This window comes from Oncorhynchus nerka, linkage group LG19 (assembly GCF_034236695.1).
Source record: "Oncorhynchus nerka isolate Pitt River linkage group LG19, Oner_Uvic_2.0, whole genome shotgun sequence".
Lineage (NCBI taxonomy): Eukaryota > Metazoa > Chordata > Actinopteri > Salmoniformes > Salmonidae > Oncorhynchus > Oncorhynchus nerka.
In genome coordinates, this window is record NC_088414.1 from 30964152 (window position 1) to 30985200 (window position 21049).

Genomic DNA, 21049 nt, shown 5'->3' on the forward strand with positions numbered 1-21049 from the left:
TGGCAGATAGGGTGTTTTCCTGCTGCTGTTGTGTTGTGGGTTGGCAGCGGGGGGTGTTTGTTTTTTAAGGAACTCAGTCCGACTTACTCGTGGAAGTTGTAATAGTAGAATGCACAAGGTGACATTTCTATTATTGGGAAGTGCATCATCAGTTCCTCTTGTCATGTCAGTCATTTCATACCTTAGAGAGCTATTTATATACTGAACAAAAATATAAACGCAACATGAAACAATTTCAAAGATTTTACTGAGTTACAGTTCATATAAGGAAATCAGTCAATTGAAATATATTTATCAGGCCCTGATTTATGGATTTCACATGACTGGGATAGATCAGAAACACTCAGTATCTGGTGTGACCACCGTTTACCTCGTGCAGCACGACACACCTTCGCATAGAGTCGACCAGACTGTTGATTGTGGCCTACGGAACATTTTCCCACTCCTCTTCAATGGCTGTGTGAAGTTGCAGATATTGGTAGGAACTGGACCACACTGTTGTACACATCAATCCAGAGCATCCCAAACATTCTCAATGAGTGACATGTCTGGTGAGTATGCAGGCCATGGATATTTTTAGCTTTTAGGAATTGTGTACAGATCCTTGCAACATGGGGCTGTGCATGATCATGAATTTAGTTTTATTTAACCCTTATTTTACCAGGTAAGTTGACTGAGAACACCTTCTCATTTACAGCAATAACCTGGGGAATAGTTACAGGAGAGGGGATGAATGAGCCAATTGTAAGCTGGGGATGATTAGATGACCATTATGGTATGAGGGCCAGATTGGGAATTTAGTCAGGACACCGGGGTTAACACCACTACTCTTACAATTAAGTGCCATGGGATCTTTTATTGACCACAGGAAGTCAGAACGTTTAACATCCCATCTGAAAAACAGCAACCTACACTGGGCAATGTCCCCAATCATTGCCCTGGGGTATTGGGATATGTTTTTAGACCAGAGGAAAGGGTGCCTCCTACTGGCCCTCCAACACCACTTCCAGTAGCATCTGGTCCAGGGACTGACCAGGACCAACCCTGCTTTGCTTCAGAAGCAAGCCAGCAGGTGGGAAGCAAGATGGTATGCTGGCATACCAGCAGCATGAAACATGAGGTGATGACGGTGGACGAATTGCACGAAAACGGACCTCAGGATCTCGTCACGATATCGCTGTGCCATCAGATTGCCATCGATAAAATACAGTTGTTTTGGTTGTCCGTAGCTTCTGCCTGCCCATACCATAACCCCACTTCCACCACGGGGCACTCTGTTCACAGCGTTGACATCAGCAAACCGCTTGCCCACACGACACCATACAAAATGACATTGGAGGTGGCTTATGACAGAGAAATTAACATTAAATTATCTGGCAACAGCTCTGGTGGACATTCCTGCAGTCAGCATGCCAATTGCATGCTCTCTCAAAAATTGAGACATCTGTGGCATTGTGTTGTGTGACAAAACAGCACATTTTAAAGTGGCCTTTTATTGTCTCCAGGGATGTATACAAATTTGTGCACAAAATTTAAGAGAAATAAGCTTTTGTGCATGTTGGAAATTTCTCAGATTTTTTTATTTAATCTCATGAAACATGGGACCACCACTTTACAAGTTGCATTTATTTGTTCAGTATATCTTGTCAGAAATGTCCAGATCAAAACACCGTTTTTTTAGCTAGGTTTTTTAGCCCATTTTGTAGTAATGTTCGAGTCACTCAAATATCACATGGATACATATTAGACATGGCATAATGTATAGAATTTCAAGAAGATTTGCTTTAAAACTGCAACATTTTCTCTGCACCCCATGACAAAATGTGTAGAATTGCAGGAAATAAGCTTTAAACCTGCAATCAAAATGTCTCTCCGCTAACAAGGTTTGTGTCATGAACAGTGCTTGTGCCCATTGAAGTACTGTACACGTGGCATGCGCGGGATGTTGGCCAGAGTGAAAAGTTTTGGAACCCCTGTAGTGTCTGAACGGAATCGTGCCCAGGAGTGTGTGTCACAGGATACCATGTGCTTACAGCCGTAAGACGGGCCCGGGATTAAAGCCCAGTCAGACCTGACCCCATTAAGCACATTCCTTTGACCCAGTTTATCCACGGGCCGAGGCTTTTTTTGGGCCACCTTGGACTCAAGAGCACAACCGAGTACACTTCTCACTGCAACACACAGCTGCCTACACCATCTGCACAAGGAGCATAGTAGGTAGAGGCAGGTAGCCTAGTGGTGAATAATCTGTCGATGTGCTCTTGAGCAAGGCACTTAACCCTAATGACTCATTTATGTTGATCTGGAGAAGTGTCTTCTAAATGACTAAAATGTAGGTATGGTTGTGTGCATACCGTTCATATATTATTTGTTTAGTTATTTAACCAGGCAAGTCAGTTAAGAACAAATTCTTATTTACAATGATGGCCTGTCCCAGCTGAACCCTAACGACGCTGGGCCAATTGTGCGCAGCCCATGGTACCCCCAATCACAGCCAGTTGTGATACAGCCTGGAATTGTACCAGGGTCTGTAGTGACACCTCTAGCACTGAGATGCAACACCTTAGACCACCGTGCCACCCGGGAGCCCATTTGTGACATATAAGTGTTTCGGGCAAAAGTACAAAGTACAGAGCAAATAGCTCAAATCAACACCATTGCTTATAATTCCTTTATTATACACAGTCGATTTATGAGATTATTATCACATTTAGCAAGGTACATTAACTTACATGACAACATTTTCTGTGTAGGACAAGGAGTTTTAACTCACCTAATGCCTCAAGAGGAAATGCCTGAGAGATATGTGTATGTTAAGTCGTCTATGTGTGGTGTGAAAACATTTGTAGAACATTACAAACCATGAAGAAATTAATAAAAAATTACTTAGAACACAGGAAATGTCCGTTGTGTGTCCTGCAGACCAATTCCATAATAAAGGCCAATCATAGTATAGCAAATGTGTATCATAATAAGCATTGTTTATACTTTCAGACACATAATTTAGACCTAATTCATTCTCAAGCTTTCTCGTTCTCAGCCTGCACTGGCAGTCTTTCGCTGCTACTAATTGTTTTCCACCATGGGTCTTCCAGATCATTTACATAAGAAAAGGACCAACCGCTCCATAACTTTAATGAAGTCACTGCGGAGGAAATAACAGGCCAATCCACAAGGGCATTTGCATGGGAATGACATGAAACCAACAACATTCAGGTTTCTTTTCCATGGATATTGTAGTAACTAGGCAAGTCAGATAAGAACATATTCTTATTTACAATGACGGCCTACCCCGGCCAAACCCTAACGACGCTGGGTCAATTGTGCGCCGCCCTATGGCACTCCCGGTGACGGCCGGTTGTGATACAGCCTGGAATCGAATCAGGGTCTGTAGTGACGCCTCTAGCACTGAGATGCAGTGCCTTAGAACGCTGCGCCACTCGGGAGGCCGAGTATGTATCGCTTACAGAGCAGACTGGAATGAAACTAAATATCATAAAAGAGAACACTTGCAAAAGTATATCAAATACCTGTTGGCTATTTCAATTTGTGTGTCATGAATGAAACATGATAACTCTCTGGTATGAACAATATCACTCCCGGCACTTAGGCTACCGAAGCTCGCAACAACGAAAAGGAAGTAACAGCTCTCCCCTCTTACATACACAATTGCAAAAAATATCGCAAAAATGGGTCGGGCGAATGCGTTGATTTTCATATTCTTTTGACTTACAGCTCGAATTGACCTATGGTTGGCCGAAACTGTGTGCGTGGGGGCGGGGCGTAAGCAGTCAGCGTTTGTTAGTGCTATTCGGCTCTGAATGTGTTGAAATATCCCTAGTGAGAGGTTACTGAGTGGACGGGGATAAGTGCATCACTTTTTGTTTCTAGTTTATTTTTCTTGAGAGTGATTTCTCGTAAAAAAAAATATTTCAGCTCTGTGATTTGTACATCGTTCTACATCATTGGGAACAGCCTAAAGACAAGGGCAGAGACACGCAGTTGTTCCCGACCAGCTATCCACTTAATTTTTGGGGAGGAATTTACAGAAATATCAATACAATTTTGGATCTGGTCGTTTGTAAAGAAACAAACAGAACACAGCAGTAACATGATTTTCATTCATCTCGACAATTGAGTTTTTTGCAAGTGCCTTGACTGCAGACATCGAATTGAGAAGAGATTTGGGAGAAGTCGTCGAGGGTTCATGGACAAAGAGTGGAACGAATACAGCCAATGATACGATAAGTTTTATCTACATGCGTCCCCCTTCTTGAATGTGACAGGGGGGACATGGGACAAGATCATAGGACAACTCCGCTATATAATTGTATAGCCACTATATGCAATATGTTCTAGTGCTATAAAACAACGTTTTTCTTAGTATGAGAGTTAATACTTTATTGACTATTCTAGATTTAAAAAACTGGTGTTTTTTTTATTTGTATCGACTTATTCCATGAGACATTGACTTCCCACCGTCAGTCAAAGCGAGGTTTTCCTTGTAATATTGTGACCACCTTTTTTTTCACTCCTTCCCCAGTGAAACTGGTGTTTTGAACTGTTGTCCGTGTCAGATGTGGTCAGTGTTGCGGCCAATGGGTACACGGCCCAGTTGACGGTGCCAGTAACTCACCAGTTTAACCTTTTTGACACACACAACCGAAGGAGTTCGTTTATATTACGGATATTCTGGATGCCATTATGGAGTTCATATCCAGTCGCATTGCCCCACTTTGGCTGGTCCTGCTGGAGTGTTTGCTTCTGTCGACAGCAGAGGAAGGTAGGTCGGATTGGTTCATATGACCTCCTCTACAACGTTCTCAATTAAAAGGCTTCATGTACTGCTTATTGTCGACGAAACATGTACGGTGGCGTTATTAGGCCACCTAATAGCTTATTGAAAATATGATTTAGTCCAATTTTGCCTTCAACTTCAGATTGTTGTTACATTGAAACAGCATCACATATTACATTGTAACAACTGCACTGTTACGTTGTAACAGCCGCACGTGCTTGTTACAATGTAACATGCTGGTTGTAAATCATCATGATGGTTAATCAATCCTACACTCCTACATTTTCACTGTGTCATATTTTTATTTGTATGAAGAATCATAAGCCTCCACTATCTAACTATTGCAATTAAACTCTGAGTGAGACTTTGCCATTATTGAAGATTCACTTGTTGCAGTGTCTTTTATATATATATATATAAATATAAATATATACAGTACACAGTACACAGTACCAATCAAAAGTTTTAGAACACCTAGTCATTCAAGGGTTTGTCTTTATTTGTACTATTTTCTACATTGTACAATAATAGTGACATAATAAGACATCAAAACTATGAAATAACACAAATGGAATAATGTAGGAACCAAAAAAGTGTTAAACAAATCTAAATATATTTGAGATTTGAGATTCTCCAAAGTAGCCAACCATTGCCATGATGACAGATTTGCACACTGGTATTCTCTCAACCAGCTTCATGAGGTAGTCACCTGGATTGCATTTCAATTAACAGGTGTGCCTTGTTAACTTCTTATGGCTGCCAACCCGTTAACGGGATAATTGTCATCAACGACCGCTGAATTGCATAGCACCACATTCAAATAATATTACAAAAAATATTTTTATTAATGAAATCACAAGTGCAATATAGCAAAACACAGTTTAGCCTATTGTTAATCCACCTGTCGTGTCAGATTTAGAAAATATGCTTTACAGCGAAAGCAATCCAAGTGTTTGTGTAAGTTTATCGATCGCTCTACAAAACATTATGTACACCTAGCATCAAGTAGCTTGGTCACGAAAATCAGAAAAGCAATCAAATGAATCATTTACCTTTGATGATTTTCGGATGTTTTCACTCACGAGACTCCCAGTTACACAATAAATATTCCTTTTGTTCGATAAAGATGATTTTTATCCTCAGTTTGTTTGGCGCGTTATGTTCAGAAATCCACAGGAAAGAGCGGCCACGACAACGCAGACAAATTCCAAATAGTATCCGTAATGTCCACAGAAACATGTCAAATGTTTTTTATAATCAATCCTCAGGTTCTTTTTAAAATATTTAATTGATAATATTTCAACCGCAACTGTCTTTTTCAGTCAGAGAGGGAAAGGCAATGGCTGCCCAAATTCTGTTACGCATACAAAACGCTGCTGGCACCCGCCCATACAATGACGCGATGTTATCTTTCTCGCTAATTTAAAAAATAAAAGCCTGAAACTATGTCTAAAGACTGTTGACACCTTGAGGAAGCGATAGGAAAAGGAATCTGGTTGATATCCCTTTAAATGGAGCAAAGGCAGGCTATGGAACATGGAGTTTTCAAAATAGAAGCCACTTCCTGGTTTGATTTTCCTCATGGTTTCGCCTGCAATGTCAGTAATGTTATACTCACAGACAATATTTTGACAGTTTTGGAAACTTTAGAGTGTTTTCTATCCAATACTAATAATAATATGCATATCTCTTGAGGAAGCGATAGGAAAAGGAATCTGGTTGATATCCCTTTAAATGGAGCAAAGGCAGGCTATGGAACATGGAGTTTTCAAAATAGAGGCCACTTCCTGGTTTGATTTTCCTCATGGTTTCGCCTGCAATGTCAGTAATGTTATACTCACAGACAATATTTTGACAGTTTTGGAAACTTTAGAGTGTTTTCTATCCAATACTAATAATAATATCCATATCTTAGCAACTGAGACTGAGGAGCAGGCTGTTTAGTTTGGGCAACTTATTCATCCAAGCTACTCAATACTGCCCCCCAGCCATAAGAAGTTAAAAGTTCATTTGTGGAATTTATTTCCTTAATGAGTTTGAGCAAATCAGTTGTGCTGTGTCAAGGTAGGAGTGGTATACAAAAGATAGCTCTAGTTGGTAAAAGACCAAGTCCATATTATGGCAAGAACAGCTCAAATAAGCAAAGAGAAATGACAGTCCTTCATTGCTTTAAGTCATGAAGGTCAGTCAATATGGAACATTTCATTAACTTTAAAAGTTTATTCAAGTGTAGTCGCAAAAACAATCAAGTCCTATGATGAAACTGTCTCTCATGAGGACCGCCACAGGAAAGGAAGACCCAGAGTTACCTCTGCTGCAGAATATACGTTCATTAGAGTTACCAGCCCTAAGAAATGCATCTCACATCTCAACATCAACTGTTTAGTGACTGCATGAATCAGACCTTCATGGTCGAATTGCTGCAAAGAAACCACTACTAAAGGACACCAATAAGAAGAAGAGACTTGCTTGGGCCAAGAAACATGAGCAATGGACATTAAACCAGTGGAAATCTGTCCTTTGGTCTGATGAGTCCAATTTTGAGATTTTTGGTTCCAACCGCAGTGTCTTTGTGAGACGCAGAGTAGGTGAATGGATGATCTCCACATGTCTGGTTCCCACCGTGAAGCATGGAGGAGAAGGTGTGATGGTTTGGGGGTGCTTTGCTGGTGACACTTATTTAGAATTCAAAGCACACTTAACCAGCATGGCTACCACAGCATTCTGCAGCGATACTCGATCACATCTGGTTTGCACTTAGTGGGACTATCATTTATTTTTCAACATGACAATGACCCAACGCACCTCCAGGCTGTGTAAGGGCTATTTGACCAAAAAGGCTAGTGATGGAGTGCTGCATCAAATGACTGGGCATCCACAATCACCCGACCTCAACCCAATTGAGATGGTTTGGGATGAGTTGGACCGCAGAGTGAAGGAAAAGCAGACAACACGTGCTCAGTATATGTGGGAACTCCTTCAAAACTGTTGGAAAAGCGTTCCAGGAGAAGCTGGTTGAGAGAATGTGTGCAAGCAGATATCAAGGCAAACTGTGGCTACTTTGAAGAATGTCAAATCTAAACCATATTTTGATTTGTTTAACACTTTTTTGGTTACTACATTATTCCATGTGTTATTTCATAGTTTTGATGTCTTCACTATTATTCTACAATGTAGAAAATAGTAAAAATAAAGAAAATCCGTTGTATGTATAGGTGTTAAAATTTTTGACTGGTACTGGAAATATATATTTATGTATATACAGTTGAAGTCGGAAGTTTACATACACTTAGGTTGGAGTCATTAAAACAGTTTTTTCAACCACTCCACAAATTTCTTGTTAACAAACTATACTATACTAACTGGCTAGTCAGTTAGGACATCTACTTTGTGCATGACACAAGTAATTGTTCCAACAATTGTTTACAGACAGATTATTTCACTTATAATTCACTGTATCACAATTCTAGTGGGTCAGAGGTTTACATACACTAAGTTGACTGTGCCTTTAAACAGCTTGGAAAATTCCAGAAAATGATGTCATGGCTTTAGAAGCTTCTGATAGGCTAATTGACATAATTTGTGTCAATTGGAGGTGTACCTGTGGATGTATTTCAAGGCCTACCTTCAAACTCAGTGCCTCTTTGCTTGACATCATGGGAAAATCAAAATAAATCATCCAAGACTGGTTCATCCTTGGAAGCAATTTCCAAACGCCTGAAGGTACCATGTTCATCTGTACAAACAATAGCACCCAAGTATAAACACCATGGGACCACGCAGCCGTCATACCGCTCAGGAAGGAGACGCGTTCTGTCTCCTAGAAATGAACATACTTTGGTGCGAAAAGTGCAAATCAATCCCAGAATAACAGCAAAGGACCTTGTGAAGTTGCTGGAGGAAACAGGTACAAAAGTATCTATATCCACAGTAAACAGAGTCCTATATCGACATAACCTGAAAGGCCGCTCAGCAAGGGAGAAGCCACTGCTCCAAAACCGCCAGAAAACAGCCAGACTACGGTTTGCAACTGCACATGGGGACAAAGATCGTACTTTTTGGAGAAATGTCCTCTGGTCTGATGAAATAAAAATAGGACTGTTTGGCCATAATGACCATCGTAATGTTTGGAGGAAAAAGGGGGAGGCTTGCCGAAGAACACCATCCCAACCGTGAAGCACGTGGGTGGCAGCATCATGTTGTGGGGGTGCTTTGCTGCAGGAGAGACTGGTGCACTTCACATAATAGATGGCATCACGAGGTAGGAAAATTATGTGGATATATTGAAGCAACATCTCAAGACATCAGTCAGGAAGTTAAAGCTTAGTCACAAATGGTTCTTTCAAATGGACAATGACCCCAAGCATACTTCCAAAGTTGTGGCAAAATGGCTTAAGGACAACAAAGTCAAGGTATTGGAGTGGCCATCACAAATCCCTGACCTCAATCCTATAGAAAATGTGTGGGCAGAACTGAAGAAGCGTGTGCGAACAAGGAGGTCTACAAACCTGACTCAGTTACACCAGCTCTGTCAGGAGGAATGGGCCAAAATTCACCCAATTTATTGTGGGAAGCTTGTGGAAGGCTACCTGAAATGTTTTACCCAAGTTTAAACAATTTAAAGGCAATGCTACCAAATACTAATTGAGTGAATGTAAACTTCTGACCCACTGGGAATGTGATGAAAGAAATAAAAGCTGAAATAAATTATTCTCTCTACTATTATTCTGACATTTCACGTTCTTAAAATAAAGTTGTGATTCTAACTGACCTAAAACAGGGAATTTTTATTAGGATTAAATGTCAGAAATTGTGAAAAAACTGATTTTAAATATATGTGGCTAAGGTGTATGTAAACTTCTGACTTCAACTGTATATACACTACCGTTCAAAAGTTTGGGGTCACTTAGAAATGTCCTTGAATTTGAAAGAAAAGCAAAGTCTTTGTCCATTAAAAGAACATCAAATTGATCAGAAATACATTGTAGACATTGTTAACATTGTAAATTCCTATTGCAGCTAGAAAGGGCTGTATTCTTATGGCGTACAAAGGCCCATTATCAGCAACCATCACCCCTGTGTTCCAATGGCACGTTGTGTTAGCTAATCCAAGTTTATCACTTTAAAAGGCCATTTGATCATTACAAAACCCTTTTGCAATTATGTTAGCACAGCTGAAAACTGTTGTCCTGTTTAAAGAAGCAATAAAACTGGCCTTCATTAGACTAGTTGAGTATCTGGACCATCAGCATTTGTGGGTTTGATTACACAAAATGGCCAGAAACAAAGAAGTTTCTTCTTTGTCTAGACTTGTTCTGAGAAATGAAGGCTATTCCATGTGAGAAATTGCCAAGAAACTGAAGATCTCATACAACGCTGTGTACTACTCCCTTCACAGAACAGATCAAACTGGCTCTAACCAGAAAAGAAAGAGGAGTGAGAAGCTCCGGTGCACAACTGAGCAAGAGGACAAGTACATTAGAGTGTCTAGTTTGAGAAACAGACGGCTCACAATTCCTCAACTGGCAGCTTCATTAAATAGTACCTGCAAAGCACCAGTCTCAACATCAACAGTGAAGAGGCAACTCCGGGATGCATGGAATAGCCTTCATTTCTCAGAACAAAAATAGACTGACAAGTTTCAGAAGAAACTTCTTTGTTTCTGGCCATTTTGAGCGTGTAATCGAACAACTAGTCTAAAGAAGGCCAGCTTTATTGCTTCTTTAATTAGCACAACAGTTTTCAGCTGTGCTAACATAATTGCAAAAGGGTTTTGTAATGATCAAATAGCCTTTTAAAGTGATAAACTTGGATTAGCTAACACAACGTGCCATTGGAACACAGGAGTGATGGTTGCTGATAATGGGCCTCTGTACACCTATGTAGATATTCCATTAAAAATCATCAGTTTCCAGCTACAATAGTCATTTACAACATTAACAATGTCTGCACTGTATTTCTGATCAATTCAATGTTATTTTAATAGTCCAAAAATGTGCTTTTCTTTAAAAAACTAGGACATTTCTATGTGACCCCAAACTTTTGAACGGTAGTGTGTGTATATATATATAGAAATATGTATGTATATATTTGTATGTCTTTTTAAAACAGTCTAAGACAACATACCTACATGGATTCATTAAAGATAGAGGGGTGATAATAAATTAGGTGTGTGTGTGTGTGTGTGTGTGTGTGTGTGTGTGTGTGTGTGTGTGTGTGTGTGTGTGTGTGTGTGTGTGTGTGTGTGTGTGCGTGCGTGCGTGCGCGTGTGTGTGTGTGGTTGTGTGTGTGCACATTGTTGAATTTGTGCTTGTCTGTGTGTGTGGGAGCATGTGCGTTTTGGAAAGGTGACCCCGCCAGTCCACAGCCTGTATATATGCACCCTGCCCAGTTCTGTGGTGTTCCACTACCAATCAATCCTGAACGGCATGGCTCCGATTAGTTCCACACTGCATGCTGAAATGGAGACACCTGGTCCCTTCTATCTACAAACAATTAACATGGTGCTGTTTGACAGGCATCGATAACATCCGAGCACGGCTATGGCATTACAGTAGACTTGAAGGGATTAGTTTGGTATGCCTACTACAAGGTCACCAATTAGCCACAGTAACACCACAATCAATTCATGATTATGTTTCATTTTAAAAATTTCAGTTCAGGTCATTTTAGAGGTCTTGTTGTTCCCTGCCTCAATACGTTTTTGAACTATTACGATTCACTCTGCATCTTAGCCCACAACGATACTCTGTAGGCTCGCTTCACTTACCGTTGAGAAGAGTTTTGAGGATCTAGGTTTAGACTGTAGAAAACCCACCTCTAACATCTGCTCTCTACTTTCCTTCTCGACTCACAACAGAAGGAGTAGAAAGAGAATCCGTGAGCTGGGAGTTAGGCTAATCTATTGAATGTGACCACTTTCCCTTAACTGTGTTAGGGTTTGAACAAACAGGGTAAAAACTGAAACGGGCGAGTAGAAAAAGCTCAAACCAAGTTTATTCAACACACTGGGTGCCTTAGCTGCAAGCACAACTTATAAGTCACACAAGCACATATTTATACTTTCCGACAATTTTTTATATGAACCTTTACTTAACTAGTGACAGCCTACCCTGGACAAACCCTCACCCAATTGTGCTCCACCCTATGGGAATCCCAATCACGGCAGGATGTGATACAGCCTGGAATCAAACCAGGGTCTGTAGTGACGCCTCTAGCACTGAGATGCAGTGCCTTAGACCACTGCGCCACTTGGGACTAGGCGGAGTCTTCTCCTTGCATGTCTAAGATAAACAATCCTTCTCTGTTGCTAGGCAGAAACTCAGTTGGTTCCTCTTACTGGTATTGTCATGGCCCTGCCTAAGTCCAGGACCCTCATGGGCATGGAAGTGAGTGTGTATGGGACATGACTGTAGTCTGATGGTCTTCGGTGTGGCCCCTATGGCCCCCCTCCCAGCAGTGTCTTCTCTCTTCAACTGTTGACATTCTTTAGAGTTGAGTTCCACATCCCTCATTGTCCTAGTTCCACATCCCTCATTGTCCTAGTTCCACATCCCTCATTGTCCTAGTTCCACATCCCTCATTGTCCTAGTTCCACATCCCTCATTGTCCTAGTTCCACATCCCTCATTGTCCTAGTTCCACATCCCCATTGTCCTAGTTCCACATCCCTCATTGTCCTAGTTCCACATCCCCCATTGTCCTAGTTCCACATCCCTCATTGCCCTAGTTCCACATCCCTCACTGTCCTAGTTCCACATCCCTCATTGCCCTAGTTCCACATCCCTCACTGTCCTAGTTCCACATCCCCCATTGTCCTAGTTCCACATCCCCCATTGTCCTAGTTCCACATCCCTCATTGTCCTAGTTCCACATCCCTCATTGTCATAGTTCCACATCCCTCACTGTCCTAGTTCCACATCCCTCACTGTCCTAGTTCCACATCCCTCATTGTCCTAGTTCCACATCCCTCACTGTCCTAGTTCCACATCCCTCATTGTCCTAGTTCCACATCCCTCACTGTCCTAGTTCCACATCCCTCATTGTCCTAGTTCCACATCCCTCATCGTCCTAGTTCCACATCCCCATTGTCCTAGTTCCACATCCCCCATTGTCCTAGTTCCACATCCCCCATTGTCCTAGTTCCACATCCCTCATTGTCCTAGTTCCACATCCCTCATTGTCCTAGTTCCACATCCCTCATTGTCCTAGTTCCACATCCCTCATTGTCCTAGTTCCACATCCCTCATTGTCCTAGTTCCACATCCCCCACTGTCCTAGTTCCACATCCCCCATTGTCCTAGTTCCACATCCCTCATTGTCCTAGTTCCACATCCTCATTGTCCTAGTTCCACATCCCTCATTGTCCTAGTTCCACATCCCTCACTGTCCTAGTTCCACATCCCTCATTGTCCTAGTTCCACATCCCCCATTGTCCTAGTTCCACATCCCCCACTGTCCTAGTTCCACATCCCTCACTGTCCTAGTTCCACATCCCTCATTGTCCTAGTTCCACATCCCTCACTGTCCTAGTTCCACATCCCTCATTGTCCTAGTTCCACATCCCTCACTGTCCTAGTTCCACATCCCTCATTGTCCTAGTTCCACATCCCTCATCGTCCTAGTTCCACATCCCCATTGTCCTAGTTCCACATCCCCCATTGTCCTAGTTCCACATCCCCCATTGTCCTAGTTCCACATCCCTCATTGTCCTAGTTCCACATCCCTCATTGTCCTAGTTCCACATCCCTCATTGTCCTAGTTCCACATCCCTCATTGTCCTAGTTCCACATCCCTCATTGTCCTAGTTCCACATCCCTCATTGTCCTAGTTCCACATCCCCCACTGTCCTAGTTCCACATCCCTCATTGTCCTAGTTCCACATCCCTCATTGTCCTAGTTCCACATCCCTCACTGTCCTAGTTCCACATCCCTCATTGTCCTAGTTCCACATCCCCCATTGTCCTAGTTCCACATCCCCCACTGTCCTAGTTCCACATCCCTCACTGTCCTAGTTCCACATCCCTCATTGTCCTAGTTCCACATCCCTCATTGTCCTAATTCCACATCCCTCATTGTCCTAGTTCCACATCCCTCATTGTCCTAGTTCCACATCCCCATTGTCCTAATTCCACATCCCTCATTGTCCTAGTTCCACATCCCTCATTGTCCTAGTTCCACATCCCTCATTGTCCTAGTTCCACATCCCTCATTGTCCTAGTTCCACATCCCTCATTGTCCTAGTTCCACATCCCCCATTGTCCTAGTTCCACATCCCCATTGTCCTAGTTCCACATCCCCCATTGTCCTAGTTCCACATCCCCCATTGTCCTAGTTCCACATCCCTCATTGTCCTAGTTCCACATCCCTCAGTGTCCTAGTTCCACATCCCTCACTGTCCTAGTTCCACATCCCTCATTGTCCTAGTTCCACATCCCCCCATTGTCCTAGTTCCACATCCCCCATTGTCCTAGTTCCACATCCCTCATTGTCCTAGATCCACATCCCTCATTGTCCTAGTTCCACATCCCTCATTGTCCTAGTTCCACATCCCCCATTGTCCTAGTTCCACATCCCTCATTGTCCTAGTTCCACATCCCTCATTGTCCTAGTTCCACATCCCTCATTGTCCTAGTTCCACATCCCTCACTGTCCTAGTTCCACATCCCTCATTGTCCTAGTTCCACATCCCCCATTGTCCTAGTTCCACATCCCCCATTGTCCTAGTTCCACATCCCTCATTGTCCTAGTTCCACATCCCTCATTGTCCTAGTTCCACATCCCTCATTGTCCTAGTTCCACATCCCTCATTGTCCTAGTTCCACATCCCTCATTGTCCTAGTTCCACATCCCCCATTGTCCTAGTTCCACATCCCCCATTGTCCTAGTTCCACATCCCCCATTGCCCTAGTTCCACATCCCTCATTGTCCTAGTTCCACATCCCTCATTGTCCTAGTTCCACATCCCTCATTGTCCTAGTTCCACATCCCCCATTGTCCTAGTTCCACATCCCTCATTGTCCTAGTTCCACATCCCTCATTGTCCTAGTTCCACATCCCCCATTGTCCTAGTTTCACATCCCTCAGTGTCCTAGTTCCACATCCCTCACTGTCCTAGTTCCACATCCCTCATTGTCCTAGTTCCACATCCCTCATTGTCCTAGTTCCACATCCCCATTGTCCTAGTTCCACATCCCTCATTGCCCTATTTCCACATCCCTCACTGTCCTAGTTCCACATCCCCCATTGTCCTAGTTCCACATCCCTCATTGTCCTAGTTCCACATCCCTCATTGTCCTAGTTCCACATCCCTCATTGTCCTAGTTCCACATCCCTCATTGTCCTAGTTCCACATCCCCATTGTCCTAGTTCCACATCCCTCATTGCCCTATTTCCACATCCCTCACTGTCCTAGTTCCACATCCCCCATTGTCCTAGTTCCACATCCCTCATTGTCCTAGTTCCACATCCCTCATTGTCCTAGTTCCACATCCCTTACTGTCCTAGTTCCACATCCCTCACTGTCCTAGTTCCACATCCCTCATTGTCCTAGTTCCACATCCCTCACTGTCCTAGTTCCACATCCCTCATGGTCCTAGTTCCACATCCCTCATTGTCCTAGTTCCACATCCCTCATTGTCCTAGTTCCACATCCCTCATTGTCCTAGTTCCACATCCCCATTGTCCTAGTTCCACATCCCCCATTGTCCTAGTTCCACATCCCCCATTGTCCTAGTTCCACATCCCTCATGGTCCTAGTTCCACATCCCTCATCGTCCTAGTTCCACATCCCTCATTGTCCTAGTTCCACATTCCTCATTGTCCTAGTTCCACATCCCTCATTGTCCTAGTTCCACATCCCTCATTGTCCTAGTTCCACATCCCCCATTGTCCTAGTTCCACATCCCTCATTGTCCTAGTTCCACATCCCTCATTGTCCTAGTTCCACATCCCCCATTGTCCTAGTTCCACATCCCTCATTGTCCTAGTTCCACATCCCCCATTGTCCTAGTTCCACATCCCTCATTGTCCTAGTTCCACATCCCTCATTGTCCTAGTTCCACATTCCTCATTGTCCTAGTTCCACATCCCCCATTGTCCCAGTTCCACATCCCTCATTGTCCTAGTTCCACATCCCCCATTGTCCTAGTTCCACATCCCTCATTGTCCTAGTTCCACATCCCTCATTGTCCTAGTTCCACATCCCCCAGGGTCCTAGTTCCACATCCCTCATTGTCCTAGTTCCACATCCCTCATTGTCCTAGTTCCACATCCCCCATTGTCCTAGTTCCACATCCCCCATTGTCCTAGTTCCACATCCCCCATTGTCCTAGTTCCACATCCCTCATTGTCCTAGTTCCACATCCCTCATTGTCCTAGTTCCACATCCCCCATTGTCCTAGTTCCACATCCCCCATTGTCCTAGTTCCACATCCCTCATTGTCCTAGTTCCACATCCCTCATTGTCCTAGTTCCACATCCCCCATTGTCCTAGTTCCACATCCCTAATTGTCCTAGTTCCACATCCCTCATTGTCCTAGTTCCACATCCCTTATTGTCCTAGTTCCACATCCCTCATTGTCCTAGTTCCACATCCCTCATTGTCCTAGTTCCACATCCCTCATTGTCCTAGTTCCACATCCCTCATTGTCCTAGTTCCACATCCCCCATTGTCCTAGTTCCACATCCCCCATTGTCCTAGTTCCACATCCCTCATTGTCCTAGTTCCACATCCCGCATTGTCCTAGTTCCACATCCCTCATTGTCCTAGTTCCACATCCCTCATTGTCCTAGTTCCACATCCCCCATTGTCCTAGTTCCACATCCCTCATTGTCCTAGTTCCACATCCCTCATTGTCCTAGTTCCACATCCCCCATTGTCCTAGTTCCACATCCCTCATTGTCCTAGTTCCACATCCCCCATTGTCCTAGTTCCACATCCCTCATTGTCCTAGTTCCACATCCCTCATTGTCCTAGTTCCACATTCCTCATTGTCCTAGTTCCACATCCCCCATTGTCCCAGTTCCACATCCCTCATTGTCCTAGTTCCACATCCCCCATTGTCCTAGTTCCACATCCCTCATTGTCCTAGTTCCACATCCCTCATTGTCCTAGTTCCACATCCCCCAGTGTCCTAGTTCCACATCCCTCATTGTCCTAGTTCCACATCCCTCATTGTCCTAGTTCCACATCCCCCATTGTCCTAGTTCCACATCCCCCATTGTCCTAGTTCCACATCCCCCATTGTCCTAGTTCCACATCCCTCATTGTCCTAGTTCCACATCCCTCATTGTCCTAGTTCCACATCCCTCATTGTCCTAGTTCCACATCCCCAGTGTCCTAGTTCCACATCCCCCATTGTCCTAGTTCCACATCCCTCATTGTCCTAGTTCCACATCCCTCATTGTCCTAGTTCCACATCCCCCAGTGTCCTAGTTCCACATCCCTCATTGTCCTAGTTCCACATCCCTCATTGTCCTAGTTCCACATCCCCCATTGTCCTAGTTCCACATCCCCCATTGTCCTAGTTCCACATCCCCATTGTCCTAGTTCCACATCCCTCATTGTCCTAGTTTCCACATCCCTCATTGTCCTAGTTCCACATCCCCCATTGTCCTAGTTCCACATCCCCTCATTGTCCTAGTTCCACATCCCTCATTGTCCTAGTTCCACATCCCCCATTGTCCTAGTTCCACATCCCTAATGGTCCTAGTTCCACATCCCTCATTGTCCTAGTTCCACATCCCTTATTGTCCTAGTTCCACATCCCTCATTGTCCTAGTTCCACATCCCTCATTGTCCTAGTTCCACATCCCTCATTGTCCTAGTTCCACATCCCTCATTGTCCTAGTTCCACATCCCCCATTGTCCTAGTTCCACATCCCCCATTGTCCTAGTTCCACATCCCTCATTGTCCTAGTTCCACATCCCGCATTGTCCTAGTTCCACATCCCTCATTGTCCTAGTTCCACATCCCTCATTGTCCTAGTTCCACATCCCCATTGTCCTAGTTCCACATCCCTCATTGTCCTAGTTCCACATCCCTCATTGTCCTAGTTCCACATCCCCCATTGTCCTAGTTCCACATCCCTCATTGTCCTAGTTCCACATCCCCCATTGTCCTAGTTCCACATCCCTCATTGTCCTAGTTCCACATCCCTCATTGTCCTAGTTCCACATTCCTCATTGTCCTAGTTCCACATCCCCCATTGTCCCAGTTCCACATCCCTCATTGTCCTAGTTCCACATCCCCCATTGTCCTAGTTCCACATCCCTCATTGTCCTAGTTCCACATCCCTCATTGTCCTAGTTCCACATCCCCCAGTGTCCTAGTTCCACATCCCTCATTGTCCTAGTTCCACATCCCTCATTGTCCTAGTTCCACATCCCCCATTGTCCTAGTTCCACATCCCCCATTGTCCTAGTTCCACATCCCCCATTGTCCTAGTTCCACATCCCTCATTGTCCTAGTTCCACATCCCTCATTGTCCTAGTTCCACATCCCCCATTGTCCTAGTTCCACATCCCCCATTGTCCTAGTTCCACATCCCTCATTGTCCTAGTTCCACATCCCTCATTGTCCTAGTTCCACATCCCCCATTGTCCTAGTTCCACATCCCTAATTGTCCTAGTTCCACATCCCTCATTGTCCTAGTTCCACATCCCTTATTGTCCTAGTTCCACATCCTCATTGTCCTAGTTCCACATCCCTCATTGTCCTAGTTCCACATCCCTCATTGTCCTAGTTCCACATCCCTCATTGTCCTAGTTCCACATCCCCCATTGTCCTAGTTCCACATCCCCCATTGTCCTAGTTCCACATCCCTCATTGTCCTAGTTCCACATCCCGCATTGTCCTAGTTCCACATCCCTCATTGTCCTAGTTCCACATCCCTCATTGTCCTAGTTCCACATCCCCCATTGTCCTAGTTCCACATCCCTCATTGTCCTAGTTCCACAGCCCTCATTGTCCTAGTTCCACATCCCCCATTGTCCTAGTTCCACATCCCTCATTGTCCTAGTTCCACATCCCTCATTGTCCTAGTTCCACATCCCCCATTGTCCTAGTTCCACATCCCTCATTGTCCTAGTTCCACATCCCCCATTGTCCTAGTACCACATCCCTCACTGTCCTAGTTCCACATCCCTCATTGTCCTAGTTCCACATCCCTCATTGTCCTAGTTCCACATCCCTCATTGTCCTAGTTCCACATCCCTCATTGTCCTAGTTCCACATCCCTCATTGTCCTAGTTCCACATCCCCCATTGTCCTAGTTCCACATCCCTCATTGTCCTAGTTCCACATCCCTCATTGTCCTAGTTCCACATCCCTCATTGTCCTAGTTCCACATCCCTCATTGTCCTAGTTCCACATCCCTCATTGTCCTAGTTCCACATCCCTCATTGTCCTAGTTCCACATCCCTCATTGTCCTAGTTCCACATCCCCCATTGTCCTAGTTCCACATCCCTCATTGTCCTAGTTCCACATCCCTCATTGTCCTAGTTCCACAGCAACTTGCCTGCCCTATCAGCAACTGAAACTAGACTGTTGCTCTTGGCCTCTTTCCTTAGAAATATGAATATTCAGCAATAACATGTTTGAACAGAATATGACCTTTCGTCACTTTCCCTTGTCTTACTTAATAACTTTCCATACACAGAGTTCCTATCTACCCTTCATTGACCCCAACATATACATTCCTTATACATGTAAAGTCATCAATAAGTTGTAGCATGGTAACATGAATAGGTATATTTCAAGCCAGAATCCAACAACTGTTAAAGATATAAATATATTAAATAATATTCAAACAGCATGGGATCATTTTTTAAGCGTTACATGCATGTGGTCCCTGCAGGGCTGTGAAGGTATTAAAAAGGGCAATGCTGGTAATTATTCATTTGGCCAAGTTAAGCTAGGCGTCCGTGGGGTACATTGGATTCGGTCCACAGGGTAAAATCCTCAAAAGGGCCCTAAAACCCTCTGAGATTAGTGTGTGTGTGCGTGTGTGTGTGCGCGCGTGCGTGTGTGTGTGTAAATGATTAAACAAAGGTTGATCCCTGCGCATATCGTATAACAGATATTTAGTGGTCTTTGTTGAGAAGAGTTTGAAGAAAAAACAGACTTCCATCCCAGTGAGCCATTGAGCCTGTGAGCCTTCACAATCAGCCTCCATGATGAGCTAAACCTCTAAAAGACACCATCCTCTCTGTTGCTTTTCCTCCACCTCCTCTTTTCTCTCATCACCCCCTCGCTCTTTCTCTCTCTTCATCCCTTCTCTGTGGATAGAGCGCCGCGATGAGTGACATTCTGCTTCACAGCCCATAAACTCAGTGTCTAAAACCAGCAAACGCTGAAAGAATGTTTTTTATTCAGAATACAAGAGGCCCTATGTGAAAGAGTTAGGGCCTCGTCGCCCCTCCCCTGCACTCTTTTATTTTGTTACTCTTTCCATCGCCCCTCTCTCTGCTGTGTGAGCGAGTCAGTGCAGTCAGGACTTGCCGACTGTCTCCCCTGCCGCGGAAATGCGGATCTCTTCCCAGAAATCCTATTAAATGGAACCGATTTTTATAAGAAAAGGATTTGCATTTTAAGCAATCCTCCCCCCTCACTGACACCCCCAGACATCATCCTCTGTGGCTTAATCCCACGATTAGCCCCTTGAAGAGTTAAACAGGCATCCGAGTGACGCAGCTGTAATCTACAGGCCAATCGGCCTCTACTCCAGAAACACTTGTTCTCTCTCTCTCTCTCTCTCTCTCTCTCTCTCTCTCTCTCTCTCACACTCTCTTTCTCTCTCTCTCTCTCTCTCTCTCTCTCTTCTTCCTCTCTCTCACACTCTCTTTCTCTCTCTCTCTCTCTCTCTCTCTCTCTCTCTCTCTCTCTCTCTCTCTCTCTCTCTCTCTCTCTCTCTCTCTCTCTCTCTCTCTCTCTCTCTCTCTCTCTCTCTCTCTCTCTCTCACACTCTCTTTCTCTCTCTGTTTCTTCACTCTCTCTCACTCTCTCTCTCTGATGAAGTTGCCTCTGCAGACTGTGGCCTCGTCCTAGGCAGATTTTTCTGAGTGGGTATGGGTTGGTTATCAATTATATTTTAGTCACAAATGAGATGTGATACACATGGAAATGTGTCTGGTGGACGGTAGTCTGGTGGACTGTAGTCTGGTGGACGGTAGTCTGGTGGACGGCAGTCTGGTGGAAGGCAGTCTGGTGGAAGGTAGTCTGGTGGAAGGCAGTCTGGTGGACGGTAGTC

General features: G+C 44.1%; 1 protein-coding gene across 1 annotated transcript in view; it reads left to right on the forward strand.

Moving 5' to 3' along the window:
• Nucleotides 1-3817: 3817 nt before the first annotated feature.
• Nucleotides 3818-21049, forward strand: part of LOC115119932 (ephrin type-B receptor 4a-like) — an 85875-nt gene continuing 68643 nt past the window's right edge. The window contains exon 1 of the mRNA XM_065004866.1: nt 3818-4783. Within this exon, the coding sequence (XP_064860938.1) occupies nt 4705-4783 (79 nt within the window). The 5' untranslated portion in view covers nt 3818-4704. The remainder of the gene's footprint in view (nt 4784-21049) is intronic.